At 43.4% G+C, this 17,375-nt stretch overlaps 1 protein-coding gene across 1 annotated transcript in view; it reads left to right on the forward strand.

Annotated features, from left to right (window-relative positions):
• The first annotated feature begins 1,707 nt into the window (after nucleotides 1-1,707).
• OPN4 (opsin 4) overlaps nucleotides 1,708-17,375 on the forward strand; it is a 228,477-nt gene continuing 212,809 nt past the window's right edge. Inside the window, exon 1 of the mRNA XM_073685869.1 lies at nucleotides 1,708-2,007. Coding sequence (XP_073541970.1) covers nucleotides 1,864-2,007 — 144 coding nt within the window. The 5' untranslated portion in view covers nucleotides 1,708-1,863. The remainder of the gene's footprint in view (nucleotides 2,008-17,375) is intronic.

Here is a 17,375-nt window from a genome sequence, read left to right on the forward strand (position 1 = left end):
CAAAGATTGAATCAACTTTTCCCCTTTTTATCTGGTTTCAGGTGTGATTTTCATATTGTCTTGACACAGGTGAGTTTGTACGAGCATCACATGCTTGAAACAAATTTGTTTACCCACATTTTTGGAAAGATGCCTACAATTTTGTCCATCGCATTTTTGGTTTGCCAAATGCCAGAATAATGAGAGGGAGAATGGTTTAAGGCATTTGTATTACTTACTGCAAAGTCAAAAGTTTACATACACTAAGATTACTATGCCTTTCAACAATTCTGGACTGCCCATATGATGCCATGTGTTTGGAAGCTTCTGACAGGTTTTTTGGCAACATCTGGGTTAATTAGAGACACAACTGTGGATGTATTTTGCACACCAGAAACACACTGCTTCTTTGTGTAGCATCATGGGAAAGTCTAAAGAAATCAGCCAAGATATTAGGAAGAGAATTATGGACTTGCACAAGTCTGGCTCATCCTTGGGTACAAATTCAAGATACCTAAAGGTGCCTCTTTCATCTGTACAAACAATTATGCGCAAGTACTAACAAGATGGGAATGTCCAGCCATCATACCGCTCAGGAAGGAGATGGGTTCTGTGTCCCAGAGAGGAACATGCTTTGGTCTGACATGTGCATATCAACCCAAGGACAAAAGCAAAAGACCTTGTGAAGATGATGGTGGAAGCTGGTAAGATTGTGTCAATATCCATAGTGAAACGAGTACTGTATCAACATGGGCTGAAAGGCCACTCTTCCAGGAAGAATCCATTACTCCAAAAGAAACATAAAAAAGCCAGATTAATGTTTGGATATGCACACAGGAACAATGACCTTAATTTTTGGAGACATGTCCTGTGGTCTGATGAAACTAAAATTGAACTTTTTGGGCATAATGACCATTGTTATGTTTGGAGGAAAAAGGGAGAAGCTTGGAAGCCAACTGTGAAACACGAGGGTGGCAGCATCATGTTGTGGGGTTGTTTTGCTGCAGGAGGGACTGGTGACTTCCCAAAATAGATGGCATCATGAGAAAAGAAGTTTATGTGGCAATACTGAAGCAACATCTCAAGACATCAGCCGGGAAGTTAAAGTTAGGGCGGAAATGGGTCTTCCAAATTGACAATGACCCGAAGCATACTGCCAAAATGGTAACAAAGTGACTTAAGGATAACAAAGTCAATGTATTGGAGTGGCCATCACAAAGCCCTGATCTCAATCCTATTGAAAATGTATGGGCAAAGCTGAAAAGGCAGGTTTGAGCAAGACGACCTACAAACCTGGATCCGTTACACCAGTTTTGCCTTAAAACTGCCTTAAAACATTTTCTCTCTCTCATTATTCTGTCATTTGGCAAATATTTAAAATTGTGTTAATCCTAATTGACCTAAAACGGGAAAGGTTTATTCTGATTTCATGTCAGCTATTGAGAAAAACATGCATATGTGTATTTTTATATAGTGTATGTAAACTTCTGGTTTCAACTGTATATATATAGAGAGATAGCTATATATTGCAGGCTATCAACTCCCGACATCTGACTTTAAACCATTTTGATGCTAATACTCAGCATTGGTAATCTTAATTTGCTGAGATGAAGAAGAACGTATACCTGTAGTATCTGTGAGTGGGTGAATACAACTAAAGTACTGTATGAATGAGTCCAGGCATGGAGTGAGCATGTGCGGACAGTACATGCTCTTATATTTAAAGGGAGGATGAATCTCTGCCTTCCAGCAGCACATGAAAACAGCTATCTGCAGCTGCACAGATAAGCACTTCACATCTAAGCTTCGGACAAAGCTAAAAATAATTTAGACTTGTAAACTCAGTGGAGCCCAGCAGACCCCAGCAATTATCTTGATCCAAGTATGAATTATTTGCCAATTCAAAAGGGCATCACTTGCTCACCTCAAGATTCCAACTGCACCAAGATTATGGAGTCTATGAGCATCTGGAATGATTCCGAAGCCAGTTCTTACAAACTGGTAGAAATGACACGAATAGTGACCACGGTAAGTTTCTTCATACTTGTAACTGATTATTTTAAAGTCTTTATTACTTAATCACTTTTTTGTCTTTTGGGGTTTAACATACTTTTACTTCAGCTTCCTACACGTCAAACTCATTTAAAAATCCAATTTTAATAATTTTTTGTTAATGGAAAAAAATATAGCATTTAAAAAATACTTAATTGATACATAATTTCATAAGAATTTACTTCACTGTCCGCTAAAACAAAAGAATAGAGTGTATACGTATATACTATCAGAATGTTACACTTCTGTTTGTACAAATATAGCTATAGGGAAATATTAAAATGAAACAACACTACAGCAATAAAGCAGATAGTTGCAGAGGGACTAAGGTTTTGTAGCTGTAAATGTGATTTGCTTCAAGCTAATATGTGTAGATTGAAACCTGGGAATACCAGAATTTGTGCTAAGTGGTCAAAGCTGCAAATCCTAAGGGAGAGGGATGTAGGTCAGTGATACACTGGAGCATCCTACACCAGCTCGTCAGGTTTCTATACATTATGTGTATGTAGTGTACTATAAGTGTTAATGGAATCAGGGGCTTCACTGGTGCAGAAATGATAGCATATCTTGTAAGTTATATTCTAACTGGTCACCAGATCTAGCCTACAAGTCACCAATAAATCATTTTATTTATTTTAAATAACAGTTTTAGGGAACAAGTAGCGGCACCTGTATATTATTACTTCTACATATTTTTTCATTTTGAATGATATTAATTCTTTATTGGGATTATCATATATGTTAAAAAGATTAAGTGAAGTGAAAAAAAAAATCCTTTTGGTGAACATATTATAAAAGTTTGTATATAGACAATTGTAGTTTACAACAAAATAGTTACATTTGGTTTGTCAGAAAACACAAAGAGAATGAATTATTTTGGTGGCAAGGTGTTACAGAGATCACAGGGATCTAACTGAATGGAAGGAAAGCTAAAACAGTGAATGACCAAAAATCCCAATAAAATGAAATTAAAATAGAGGGCTGTAGTAAGAAATCACTCCCTTGGCAAAATTTGAAAACATTGTGCTCATGGTGATACATTCTGCGTTTAGAAGACTGAATTCATGGCATAGAGTGTTTCTGGCTGTTATATTGAATGGATCACTTTCATGAACTAAAGAGGAATACAACTTTTCCAGGAGTTAGGAATTACCCTATTTGGTTATAAACATACAGTAACTATTTAGACTTTTTTTTACCATGCAAACTAGATTGTTGGTCAAAAATAATGACTATGGTTGAAACTGAGGATTTTGACTGTCTTGTCCTGTTTTCTGACATAAATTGGTCACAATATATCATCAACAGACAAATTATTGCTCAAAATACTATTAATATTGTGATCCTCATTGTGATTTCTTAGATGGTGTGCTGTTTACAAGCTGGCAAAAAACTTTAGATAGTAGTTTCTGTAGCAGTATTGGGCAATCCGACAAAAAAACTACGAAGAAACATGATGATTATGTGGAAGATTTCTTAGTACTGCCAAAGTGTGCAACGGTGGACAAATGCATGTCTCCCATCCAAGTAGAAAAGCAACAAGGATGATCAAATATATGTCGCACTTAGTAAGACTGAAGCAATCTCCTTATTAAAGTGATGCTAAGCTAGTTGCCAAGGACTGTGCAAATAGCCTGATAACTGGTTCTGGGGTTTATCTGGATGAGAATGGATTTATATATCAGCACAGTAAAATAAATTGTAATAAACTTCTAACTTTATCCTGTCTTTTGGTCCATTTGATAGCATGGAGTGAGGTTTACTGTGTTTTTTAATAAGTAGATATGGTGTAGGGGAGACCTATATTGGATACATGCCACTCTTCATATATTGGACAGCTTCTGTAGGATTATTGTTAGTCATCAAAGGTCTGGTACGTCTCCAGCTACTTGTAGGACAAGACAATATTGTTTTCTCTCTCCCTTGTTCTTTTCCATTGAAATTGAGCCTTTGCTATTTTTACTAGGGAAAGACCACTGGCGGACACAGACAGAAAAGGGCCCCTGTAAAAGAGCTAGTAAAAATGCAAAATTGCATCTACTTTTGAGGTAGAAATGGGCCCCCTTACCTCTTGTGCCACTGTGCGGCCGCACAGGTTGCACCAATGATATGTCCATTCCTGGGAAAGACCCTGTGCTTTGGGAGTATGGAGGAGAGAGGACAACTTAATAATATGTTGTTATTGACTGAATACTCAAGTCAATAATTTGGGGTATGTAATGTCAAAAATTCAGGAATTTTTTTCAGGGCTATCAGTACACGGGTTAAATTTACTTTCTTTTACAAATCGGTGAGGGTTAAACAAAAGTATTTATGTCTCCCAAAAAAAAAAGTGAAATAGGTTTCCCAGATCTGAGAATGTATTTTCAGGCTTCACAATTGTAGTACCCTGTTGGTTAGCAAAAGGGGGGATTTCATCACTATTTAGTAAAACTGCCAATTCCTAAAACTGTTTAAGAGGGGTTGACCACTACTTTAATACTGATGATCTATCTTTAAGATAAATCCTCAATATCAGACTGGTGGAGGTCCAATATCAGACACCCCCACTTGTCAGCCGACAATAGAGTACAAAGATAAACAGAATGCTCTGTACATTGTTTATCAGCAGTTACTGAGAATCCCAACTGATCTGAAATTGATGCCCTATCCTAAGGATGTTATACAGAAATGGGTAGGAAGGGGGTCATCCATTAGCCAAACTATGGATCACTCTAATACATTTTTTCTAGATCAGAATCTAGAAGAGAGGGGATTAGAAAAATTGTGTGTGTTATAGAGATTGAAGAGATGAAAGAACAAAGTGAACTTAATTAGAATATGATCCTGGAGATATTCATGAACTTGCATACTATCAACTGAAAAATGCAAATCAAAAGACTTACTCAAAATATATATTCAAGATGTCCCCTAAAGTTATGTGCAAACTGGTTAATGAGAGAAAAAATGAATGAGAAAGATCTTCCATGCTTGTATGGTGAGTTAGTAAATTAAAACTGTGACAAATTGAAATGTAAAAGTCACTAAAATTGAGAAAAGGATTTAGAGAAGATGTAGAAAGCTAGGTGGGGAAAGATATACGTAAGAAATTAACCAAAAAATTCTGGGATAGGTTTTTAACAAACCTTTATCCAATTCATGAACTATCTCTTATTTAATATCCCTTTATTAACATCCATTTTCTCTAAAATTAGTAATCCTGGGGGATGATTTAGCGAGGAATGAAACGTCGTCTAAATTTTAGTTTTGATAAATTTATTTTCGTTTCCTGCCAAATCAATGGAAGAAGGATAGAAGGGTGTTTAGGATGTACAGAACCATTATTGTGATGAAAAGCTTTTAAATCTTAATAGATATAAGCTGTTTTATAAAGAAGAAAAACTATGGAAAAAAACGAGGCATATGGGTTCAGGTCTCCACTGTTCTTTACATTTGTCAAAATATCTGCCTTATTCTCATTAGTGTTATGGAAAAGTTGATTAGTTTGTCAGTCATTATCATGATTCTTCAATTTTTCTCTATCACCAGCATGGCTTTTCTTTCTTCACCTCTCAACATAGTCTCCCTTCTTATAATGCCTGAAATAGCTAACATAGCTTCTCATCTTATTATACACATCATAGCCATCTTATTGTCTCCATGTGATGGCTATTTCCTCAAAAAGTAGTGACAGGATAAGCTGTCTGTAGGATCAACTTTCCTAAAATGTCTACATGTGCATGCAGGTCATTCAAAGTTGAGTAAAATGATACCTTGATATTTGTGATCCAATGTCTTATTCAAGAGAAATCTATATTTTTCTTAATATGTAAATGATCTGTTAAGATCTATGGGCTGGGTGTTGATCTGCATGAGAATTTGCCTCTAGAACTTATTTTAAATTAAAGAGGGCTCTGCGGTGAGATCAGGAGAGCAGACTGTCAGTCATTATATGTCTTACAGAGCTTCACCACCAATCAGGACCTAAGACAGCATGAACTACACAGACAAGCAAGCTGTCACACTTCTGTTGTCAAGTATCCCGGGGCTCCTACCCTGTTCCTAACACTAGAGGTGCCATAGCTGGTCCTGTTCCCAGGATTACTTCTGAAGGTGAAGATGCCGGCGCCACGTACATTGTCTGAGCTCCTCAATCCGCCCTCACTCTGTTCCCTTCCCCCACCTAGGGAAGATGGGAATAGTAGTGTATGACAGTACACCAACCAGACTAACAAGTTAATACAAACAGGGCTAATGGAAAATACCAATCATACAAATATATGCACACAAACAACAGAGGTTAACACCGGGGAGTGGAGGATGGGGAACATACCAAAATAGGAGACGAATCGGATTAACACACAACTAAACCACACAACAGTCTTAGCTTAAATCCACCAAATGCCTTCTCAAACAACAATTCTCTGCCACACTCCTAAAACCATGCAGCATGAAACTAGCTCTGGCAATAACAGCTTGCAAAAGCCCGTAATATATAGGAGTGGGGAGTGGCTAACAGTGAACAGTTGAGAGCCTAAATGAAGATAAGCTTCCATGAGCTCACAATTGAGCAGATTAACCCCTGCACTGATAAAAGAAACCTGCACCATTTAATATGAAGGTGAAAGGCTTCTAATGAGCGCAGGAGTGGGGGGAATCAGACGCTGTGGTCTTCTGGCTCCTCTCTGGTGCAGTAAACGTGTTACACTAACACTTTCTGCATGGAGTTAAAGATAGAAAGGAGCAAAATAATGTAATGGAGTATACTACAAAGATTCATAACTTTAAAATGGCTCATCAATAATTATACAGAAAAGGAGGGAGGTAAATCCAGCATCCGAATCTTCGTATGAAATCGGTATTTTAGTCAAAATCATTTAAAAGCACACAAATGTGTCAGATAATATCCAAAAAATATAGTCACAAAAAAAGTGTTGCAATGATTAAAAACTTCCGTTAGAAACGTGTTTGCCAATGAATAACTCCCCTTTTGCATGTTTTTTGTGACTGGATTTTCCTCCCTCCTTTTCTGCATTTACCTGTCCTGCGGCACTGCAGGTTTCCGTGCATCGGACTCCGTTATCATGGGTGAGCTGACTCTTTTTTCTATTATCAGTAATTATATGTATAAAAAAGTTCAATTGCTCTTTAAGTCACATAGATGCTGTAGTTTAGATATAGAAATATTGTAGTCCAATATATGATTTTGATCTGTTTACCTTAAAGTTACATTACACTTTATTACTATTGTATCTAACAGTTACCATGCAGCACACCAGTATCAGTTCTTCACTGCTGGAGCTAAAATATAATAGGAAAGAAAAGTAAATCAAGTTAATGCAAAGCTCAAAGAGTTGTCTGCAAATTAAATGCCAGACTCAAAATGACTTTATCATATTATATCCACCTGGAGCTCCACCAAGTAGCTAAAACCTCTTTTGCTTTCAGTTGATTTGTCTACAATAGAAAATTACAAGAAATGTCAATGTCACAAGTGTTGGTGGCTTCCTGATAAAAACAATAACCTGTTTAGGTGGAATATGTAAAAATATCCCCTTTTAGTTTCTGTGGTCAATAAATAATAACAGAAAAAAAGTTGATTCCTGACTGTATTAAAAGGAACCTGACAGCTGATACATGCTGACTGATCCATGAGAAGTGACGCGCCCCCTGGGCCTGTGTTGTGCAGGGAATACCCGGAGCCGGATCGCTGGGGGTTGTAGTCTCCGTGGCGCTGACCCGGTCCGTGCCCAGGGGTGGTCAACTCAGTGGCAGTTTTAGTATTGTGATAATTGTCCGACTACGCCACCCGTGGATTGCGGTCAGTGGGGACCGCCGCTGCAAGGCAGACCGCTGAGGCCGGTGTTATGTGTGCAGCTAAGAATGGGATGACTCCCCACGGGAGGAGTACAGCCTCAGGGCAGTTAGCGTGGATGATGGGAGTGATGGTGGAGATAGTCCCAATATCAATAGTGCCGGAGGAGCAAGAAGTCACAGACAACGTGTTGCAATCCAATGTCCTTTACTCACAGTTTGTATTCTCCAGGTCACTCTCGCGAAGCAGTGACCACCCAAGCCGTGCTGCGTCCACCAGGCAAGGGACTCGGTCAACTCCCAGGTCTTTCTGGAGTATGTCTCAAAGCTCCCTTCCGTCCTTTCTCTGGCTCGTGCCCCACCAGTGACCAAGCTTATGTCCAGCTTCCGCGGGCCTTGTCTTGGGAGGGCTACGTGCCCACGTCCCTGACCCTCTATGGTATGCCTTCCTAGCAAGGTGTAGCGAGGGGTCGCACCAAGGGCTGGTCACAACCTCCGGTTCTTGGCTGAAGATGATTTGCTTCCACCAATTTGGGATCCGGTACCCTGTTCTGCCAACCCGTCACCCGCAATCTCCTGGGTCCTTAGGGTTCTCTCTTCCTTCTCGTTCCTGAGCCTTTCTGTTTCACTTGTTACTTCTGTTCTGGTCTTGTTCCCTTTTCCTTTCCACTGTTCCTTCTCCTCTCTCTCTCTCTCTCTCTCTCTGGCCCCGGCCTCTGTGCGAGGCCTGCCCAGGGAGCAGAGCCCATGCAGCAGCCCTGCTCCCTGCCTTCTCCACTTCTCCTCACAGACTGAACTTCTTCTTCTTTCTCCTTCAGTTCTGGCTGGGCCTCACAGGCTAGGCCTGCCTCCGGAGCAGAGCTCCACGGAGGCCCTGCTCTGTCACTTCCTCTCCCAGACTGAACACTGTTCTAAGATGGTGTCCACCTTTTATACCTCCCTCTGACCATGAGCCCAGGTAACTAGCAACCAATGGGCTCCTTCCTATGCTCAGGACCCAACCCCTATCTGCCCCTACAGCACTGGGTATTCCACCCCCCTCCCCACTCCAGCCAGGGACAGATGCTGTCGTGCCTGCACTTCTGTCTAGTGGGAGCACCGTTGAGCTGTCCCTCGGAAATGGGGTGTATGTGCTGTATGCAGCTAACTGAGCCTTGATCCATACTCCATCCTTACCCGGGAGTGGGATATCACACCTCTGGTTGGAGGTGCAATACCCCTGTAGCAGCCGAGCCCTCGGGGTGCTACAGAATCAAGTAGCAGATAGTAATTGAACAATTCCAGCCATATTTGTTTAACTCTAAAACACTTCAGTGTTTCAAAGAAAAGCAGACTTTACAAGCCGTGTGTGTGTATAGGCAGAGACCTGTCAATCATGGGTAGTTGGGCAAGGGGAAGCTGCCAGTGAGCTGCCTGTCTGACTAGTCTCCAGCTACACTCAGTCCCTGGCAGCTCTTAAAGTATGTTTTTCTCTGAAATGTTGCTGTTATGATCTGCAACATGTACTAAGGAAAGAAAGGGGAAAGCTGTCCCTACAGTAAGACTAAGCTGAATCCCTACGATGTAGCGGGCTGCCTGTTCCTTGCGAACGGACCCACCTAAGTCCTCGGCTTGTCTGAACGAAGACCTATAGAATAAAAGTAGGAGTCCCTAAAAGAACTAAGGACTGGAACAAAAATGGGACACCTCCTGACAGAGAAAGTTGTTGCAGAACACAAAAAGACAAATAGACAAAAAGGTACTAGAGGTTCCAGAAGGACCAAGTGAATTGACAGAGATAGGCACCGAAGCACCTGGCTAGCAAAACAGTCAAACAACACTGAAGTCCAGCACAGCCAAAAGGGCAGAGCTGGAATATAAAGGCAGATGGTCACGTGACCGCAAAACACAAGATGGAAAAAACAAACAGGAGGGTTCTAACAGTACCCCCTCTTTTATGAGGATCCTCCGGATCCTCCAGGCCCAGGCCTACCCGGAAACCTCTTGTGGGAAGCTCTAACAAGCCTAGGAGCAGAGACATCATCCGCCCTTACCCAGGAGTTATCTTCGGGACTGAAACCCTTCCAGGAGACAAGATACTGTAATCTCCCTTTATGCCATCTAGAATTCAAGATACGAGAAATTTCATATTCGCCGTCTTCCACCACAGTAGGAACTGTGACAGTGGCATCCCTATCTGATACATCAGCCTTTTTCAACAAGGAAGCATGAAACACAGGATTAATCTTCCAGGAAGTAGGGACATCCAACCTAACCGCAGATGGGTTAACAACCTGAAGCACTTTAAATGGACCCACAAACTTAGGACCCAGTTTATTAGAGGGAATCCTGAACGGCAGGTTCTTTGAGGACAACCAAACCATGTCACCCACAGTAAACAAAACCTCCTTACGTTTCCTGTCAAAATACTTCTTGGACTTCTTGTTGGCCTCTTGAAGGTTGCAACGTACATTAGTCCAAACTCTCTCCAAATCACCGGAAAAATTCTCCTCCTCCGGCACCGCCGACCCCAATTTGGAGAACAAACCAAAATAGGGATGTCTCCCAGTACAACAAAAAAAGGAGAACACCCAGCAGAGGAGGATGTATGATTGTTAAGAGCAGAAACTCAGACCACACCTCTTGATTGTCCGCCACAAAACAACGCAAAAACTGTTCTACATCCTGGTTCTTTCTTTCAGTCTGTCCATTAGACTCAGGATGATACCCAGACGAAAATGACAAATGGACTCCCAACCTGTCACAAAAAGCACGCCAAAAGCGAGCCACAAACTGAGGTCCTCTATCAGAAACAATATCCGTGGGAACGCCACGAAGCTTGACAATTTCCTTAACAAATGCCTTAGCGAGTGTCTTGGCGCAGGGCAACTTAATGAATGGAACCAAATGACACATCTTATTAAAACGGTCCACGACCACCCAGATGACAGTAAAACCCTCGGACACAGGCAGATCAGTAATAAAATCCATTGTGAGATGCGTCCAAGGCGCACTATGAACCTCCAGAGGGCAAAGCAAACCCGCAGCAGGGGTATGTGAAGCCTTTGACCTAGCACACACCGTACATTGACGCACCCACTTGATGACTTCTTTCTGCCATCCAGGCCACCAAAACTGCGACTGATAAGTCTCTTGGTCTCAGAAATTCCTGGATGACCTGCCAACCGAGACTCATGACACTCCACAAACAAATCTCTCCTAAAGGTTCTAGGCACGAACAACCTCCCAAGGGGAGTGTTAGATGGAGCATCATCTTGAGCTTTCAGAATTCCATTCTCCAAAACGGAGTCCAATGCTGCCACCACAACTACTTTCTGTAAAATGCTCTCCTCCTCCTCGGCACCGACCGCAGGAGAGAAGCTGCGAGATAAAGCATCGGCTTTAACATTCTTAGTACCAGGGATATAGGTAACAAAAAAATGAAACCGAGAAAAAAAAAGTGCCCACCTAGCTTGACGAGCATTCAAGTGCTTGGCAGCATCCAGATAGATCAAATTCTTATGATCTGTGAAAACCTGAATAGGAAATCTAGCGCCTTCCAAAAAATGACGCCAATGTTCAAACGCGAGTTTAATAACCAGCAACTCTCGATTTCCAACATCATAATTCAGTTCGGTTTCTGAAATTTTTCTTTCGAAAAGAAGGCACAAGGATGTACTCCATCCCTGCCCTCCTGAGACAAAACTGCTCCGACCCCCACTGACCAAGCATCGACCTCGACCAAAAAAGACTTGGTCTCATCAGGCTGCATAAGGATAGGGGCAGAACTGAACATCTCTTTGAGATACTTAAACGCTTCAATGGCCTCAGTAGTCCACTAGACCGTATTCGCACCTTTCCTGGTGATATCAGTTAGAGGCTTAACAATTACAGAAAAATTATTAATGAATTTCCTGTAATAATTGGCAAAACCCAAAAATCTCTGTATAGATTTCAAATCAATAGGCCTAGGCCATTCCTGCACAGCCTGAACCTTCACCGGGTCCATCTCAAAGCCCTCGCTGGAGACAATGTAGCCCAAAAAACTAATTTTCTGCCCAGCGAACTCATATTTCTCCAGCTTAGCAAAGAGTGAATTATCACTCAATAACTGCAAAACTTCACGTACACTCTGCCAATGGGACTCTAGATCTGGTGAATAAATCAAAATGTCATCCAAATACACAACCACATTCTTACCAATCAGAGGTCTCAGGATGTCATTAATAAGGTTCTGAAAAAATGCAGGTGCATTGGTAAGACCAAAAGGCATCACCAGATTCTCAAAATGACCTACCGGAGTATTAAAAGCAGTTTTCCATTCATCACCCTCCTTCACTGGTAACAAATTGTATGCCCCCCGGAGATCAATTTTAGAGAACCACTTGACCCCCACTAACTGGTTAAACAAGTCAGGAATTAACGACAATGGGCAGGAATTGCGTACGGTAAACCCCCGTCCTTTTTTTTAACAAAAAAAAATCCAACTGCCACAGGCGACTTAGAAGGTTTAATGTGACCAGCAGCCAGGCTAATCTGTATGTACTCCTCCAAGGCCTTTCTTTCAGGGATAGTGAGATTAAACAAACGACTCTTGGGAAGAGTAGCTCAATGGCGCAATCATAATCCCTATGAGAAGGTAAAACTTGCGACTCCTCCTCCGAAAAAACCCTCCAAAAATCTTGAATAGGTACAAGTAATTCCCCTTTTTTCCACAGCCGCAATGCAACCATTACAACATTTATCATAGCACTTCGGACTCCAAGACTTAATCATATTAGTAGACCAGTCCAGCAAAGGATTGTGCAGTTTTAACTAATGCAATCCTAGAACGACCGGAGAGGATAAATTATCTAATACAACCAAGTCCAAAATTTCTTGGTGAAGTCCATTGATAGTGAGGGGAAATGCAGCAACCTTGTGAGTAATACATTTCAAGGGAGTGTTATCAATTGCAATCACAGAAATAGGTGATGACAAAGGTTTGGATTTCAATTTAAGGTTTTCCATTAACCCTTTGTCAATCACAGTAAGTGTTGAACCACAATCCACAAATACCTGAATTTCAATAAAATTTTCCTGCAAAGTAGTACACCCTAAAAGAAATACTCCTGCAGAGCGTAAACAAGCAATACTGGTGTACCTGACCTCTTTTTTTTTCTTTAAACGACGCTCACAATACTTAATCAAATGGTCAGCTTTACCACAACAAAGACACAATCTCTCGGTGAACCTCCGGTTTCTTTCCTGAGAGCGGAGTGACATCGCCCCAACCTCCATCTGTTCTCCGCCGTCTGAGCAGATTTTCTGGGGACTAGGACCTGGCATTACAGGAGTCATTACCTCATTCTGCCTGGACCTCAGCCTCCTATCCACACGAACAGCTAATTGCATGGCATCCTGCAGAGTCTCAGGTGTGGGGAATGCAATTAGCAAATCCTTAACTCTTTCACTCATGCCAGCAAGAAATAGACATTTCAGAGCAGGATCATTCCATTTTACTTCAGAAGCCCATCTTCTAAAGTGTGAGCAATAATTTTCAACATCACCTGACTCCTGAATCAAACGCCTGAGTTCTGCCTCAGCAGATGAGATTCGATCAGGATCGTCATATAATAGCCCCATAGCAGAAAAAAATTCTTCTACCGACCTTAAGCATGAATCATTAGGTTGGAGAGAAAAGGCCCACCCCTGTGGTTCTTTGCGCAAAAGTGACATAATAAAACCAATGCGCTGTGATTCATTCCCAGAGGACATGGTTCTCAAACGAAAATATAACAAACAAGCATTTTTAAAGGAAAAAAAATCTTGCTGTTTACCATAAAAAACATCAGGCAGTCCTACCTTGGGTTCCACAAAATGCGCTCCAGAACAGCTACCCACGTGTTGCTGGAGCTCGGCCACCTCCAGAGACAATCCCTGCAAGCGTTGAGCCAAATCCTGGACGGAAACCATACTGATCCCCAAATTTCTTTCCTTTTAGTTTTTTGGGCTGGACTTACCATTTTGATCTGCAACATGTAGGAAAGAAAGGGGGAAGCTGTCCCTACAGTAAGGCTAAGCTGAATCCCTACGATGTAGCGGGCTGCCTGTTCCTTGCGAACGGACCCGCCTAAGTCCTCGGCTAGTCTGAACGAAGACCTAAAGAATAAAGGAAAGAGTCCCTAAAAGAACTAAGGACTGGTACAAAAATGGGACACCTCCTGAGCAGAGAAAGTTGTTGCAGAACACAAAAAGACAAACAGACAAAAAGGTACTAGACGTCCCAGAAGGACCAAGCGAACTGACAGAGATAGGCACCGAAGCACCTGGCTAGCAAAACAGTCAAACAACACTGAAGTCCAGCACAGCCAAAAGGGCAGAGTTGGAATATAAAGGCAGATGGTCATGTGACCGCAAAACACAAGATGGAAAAAACAAACAGGAGGGTTCTAACAGTTGCAGTGTTTCAGTGTCAAACATACCTGGATGAGATCATACAACTAGTGCCTTTTACATGCTGCCAGTGGATCGGGCAGCATGTATCAGTTGTCAGGTTCCCTTTAAGCAGCACTAGGTAGATAGTGCTACTTCAAAGCTGGCCATACTCATTAGATAGTAGTCCATTGAACTGACTTAAAGAAGTTGTCCGACCACAAAATCTAAATTTATTTTAAGCTAATCTGTGCTGTATTGTAATATACAACACCCCTATAATACACCCCTATAAAAAAAATTTCTGCCTTTCGTTCTTCCTGAATTTCACTTAATTCCCTGCACCCACTTTCCTTAGCTGTGGCTCTACCAAACTTGACAGCTCCCTGTGCTGTATTATCGAACCTTACAGCCAGAGCTGGCACCGCCTGGCCTCAGTGTCCAGCATCACCCTCTGCCCACCCACTGCACACTCATTGGCTGGCAGCATCCATGCAGCATTGCCCTCTGCCCGCCTAATGCACACTCACTCCAGTATTTGAAAGAACAGAACAGTGTCCTGTGTCCTCATGTGTATAAAGCAGCACAATCACTGCACTCCACATATATACATATATACCACATAATACATTTCAGCTGCTGCAGAACCTCAGTCTATAGTGATGTGTATACTTACAGTACAGACCAAAAGTTTGGACACACCTTCTCATTTAAAGATTTTTCTGTATTTTCATAACAACTGAAAATATATCTTATATTCTAGGTTCTTCAAAGTAGCCACCCTTTGCTTTGATGACTGCTTTGCACACTCTTGGCATTCTCGTGATGAGCTTCAAGAGGTAGTCACCGGAAATGGTTTTCACTTCACAGGTGTGCCCTGTCAGGTTTAATAAGTGGGATTTCTTGCCTTAAAAATGGGGTTGGGACCATCAGTTGTGTTGTACAGAAGTCTGGTGGATACACAGCTGATAGTTCTACTGAATAGACTGTTAGAATTTGCATTATGGCAAGAAAAAAGCAGCTAAGTAAAGAAAAACGAGTGGCCATCATTACTTTAAGAAATGAAGGTCAGTCAGTGCGAAAAATTGGGAAAACTTTGAAAGTGTCCCCAAGTGCAGTTGCAAAAACCATCAAGCGCTACAAAGAAACTGGCTCACATGAGGCCCGCCCCAGGAAAGGAAGACCAAGAGTCACCTCTGCTTCTGAGGATAAGTTTATCCGAGTCACCAGCCTCAGAAATCGCAGGTTAACAGCAGCTCAGATTAGAGACCAGGTCAATGCCACACAGAGTTCTAGCAACAGACACATCTCTTCAACAACTGTTAAGAGGAGACTTTGTGCAGCAGGCCTTCATGGTAAAATAGCTGCTAGGAAACCACTGCTAAGGACAGGCAACAAGCAAAAGACACTTGTTTGGGCTAAAGAACACAAGGAATGGACATTAGACCAGTGGAAATCTGTGCTTTGGTCTGATGAGTCTAAATTTGAGATCTTTGGTTCCAACCACCGTGTCTTTGTGCAACGCAGAAAAGGTGAACGGATGGACTCTACATGCCTGATTCCCACCGTGAAGCATGGAGGAGGAGGTGTGATGGTGTGGGGGTGCTTTGCTGGTGACACTGTTGGGGATTTATTCAAAATTGAAGGCATACTGAACCAGCATGGCTACCACAGCATCTTGCAGCAGCATGCTATTCCATCCGGTTTGCGTTTAGTTGGACCATCATTTATTTTTCAACAGGACAATGACCCCAAACACACCTCCAGGCTGTGTAAGGTGTAATGCACACGCCCGGGCTGAGCGGCGTGTGCGTGTGATTCCACTGGACCATGCCGCAGAGTGAATGCCTGGAGGGGCGTAACTAGGTATTCACCCGATCCGACCAGGGTCGCACGACGGCATACGACGCCAGTGCACCAAGGAGGAACCGAGCAGAGGGACCAGGTGCTACTCCAGGACAGACCCTGGACACGGCTGTTGACCCACACAGGGGAATACAGGAACAGACAGGTTAGGCTGGCACACAGACTGGTGGGTATAGGCAGGCACGACTGGTATGCAGGCAGGCGGGTATGCAGGCAGGGGGGTACAGGCAAGCACGGCTAGAGTGCAGACAGGGAGGCACTAGCAGGTTGGAACACAGATGGGATAGGACCCAGTACACACTGGGACTCAGGAACAGAATCACAGATGTGGTGGACAAACACAGCAGAGTGAGGACGCCCAGAGAGGTGAGCGAGAGCAGGGCAAGATGAGACCGCCTAGAGCGGTGAGTGAGAGTAGAGCAGGGCGAGGCCGCCAGGAGCGGTGAGCAAGAGTAGAGCAGGACGAGGCCGTCTGGAGCGGTGAGCAAGAGTAGAGCAGGACGAGGCCGCCTGGAGCGGTGAACAAGAGTAGAGCAGGACGAGGCCGCCTGGAGCGGTGAGCAAGAGTAGAGCAGGACGAGGCTGCCAGGAGCGGTGAGCAAGAGTAGAGCAGGACGAGGCCGCCTGGAGTGGTGAGCAACAGTAGAGCAGGACGAGGCCGCCTGGAGCTGTGAGCAAAAGTAGAGCAGGACGAGGCCGCCTGGAGCGGTGAGCAAGAGTAGAGCAGGACGAGGCCGCCTGGAGTGGTGAGCAAGAGTAGAGCAGGACCAGGCCGCCTGGAGCGGTGAGCAAGAGTAGAGCAGGACGGGGCTGCCTGGAGCGGTGAGCCAAGGGTCAGAGCGGAGCGAGACTGCCGGAGCAGTGAGCAAAGGGTCAGAGCGGAGCGAGACTGCCGGAGCAGTGAGCAAAGGGTCAGAGCGGAGCGAGACTGCCGGAGCAGTGAGCAAAGGGTCAGAGCAGAGCGAGACTGCCGGAGCAGTGAGCAAAGGGTCAGAGCGGAGCGAGACTGCCGGAGCAGTGAGCAAAGGGTCAGAGCGGAGCGAGACTGCCGGAGCAGTGAGCAAGGCAGAGCAGGCTAGAACCGCCAGAGCGGTGAGCAAGGCAGAGCAGGCTAGAACCGCCGGAGCGGTGAGCAAGGCAGAGCAGGCTAGAACCGCCGGAGTGGTGAGCAAGGCAGAGCAGGCTAGAACCGCCGGAGCGATGAGCAAGGCAGAGCGGGGGGGACAGGGCTCTGTACACACGGAACAGGCAGGAAGGGAAAGGCAGAACCAGATACCCACAGGGTACTTGCA

Source organism: Phyllobates terribilis, unplaced genomic scaffold (genome assembly GCF_046119375.1).
Source record: "Phyllobates terribilis strain yellow unplaced genomic scaffold, ASM4611937v1 Scaffold_5__5_contigs__length_657084704, whole genome shotgun sequence".
NCBI lineage: Eukaryota > Metazoa > Chordata > Amphibia > Anura > Dendrobatidae > Phyllobates > Phyllobates terribilis.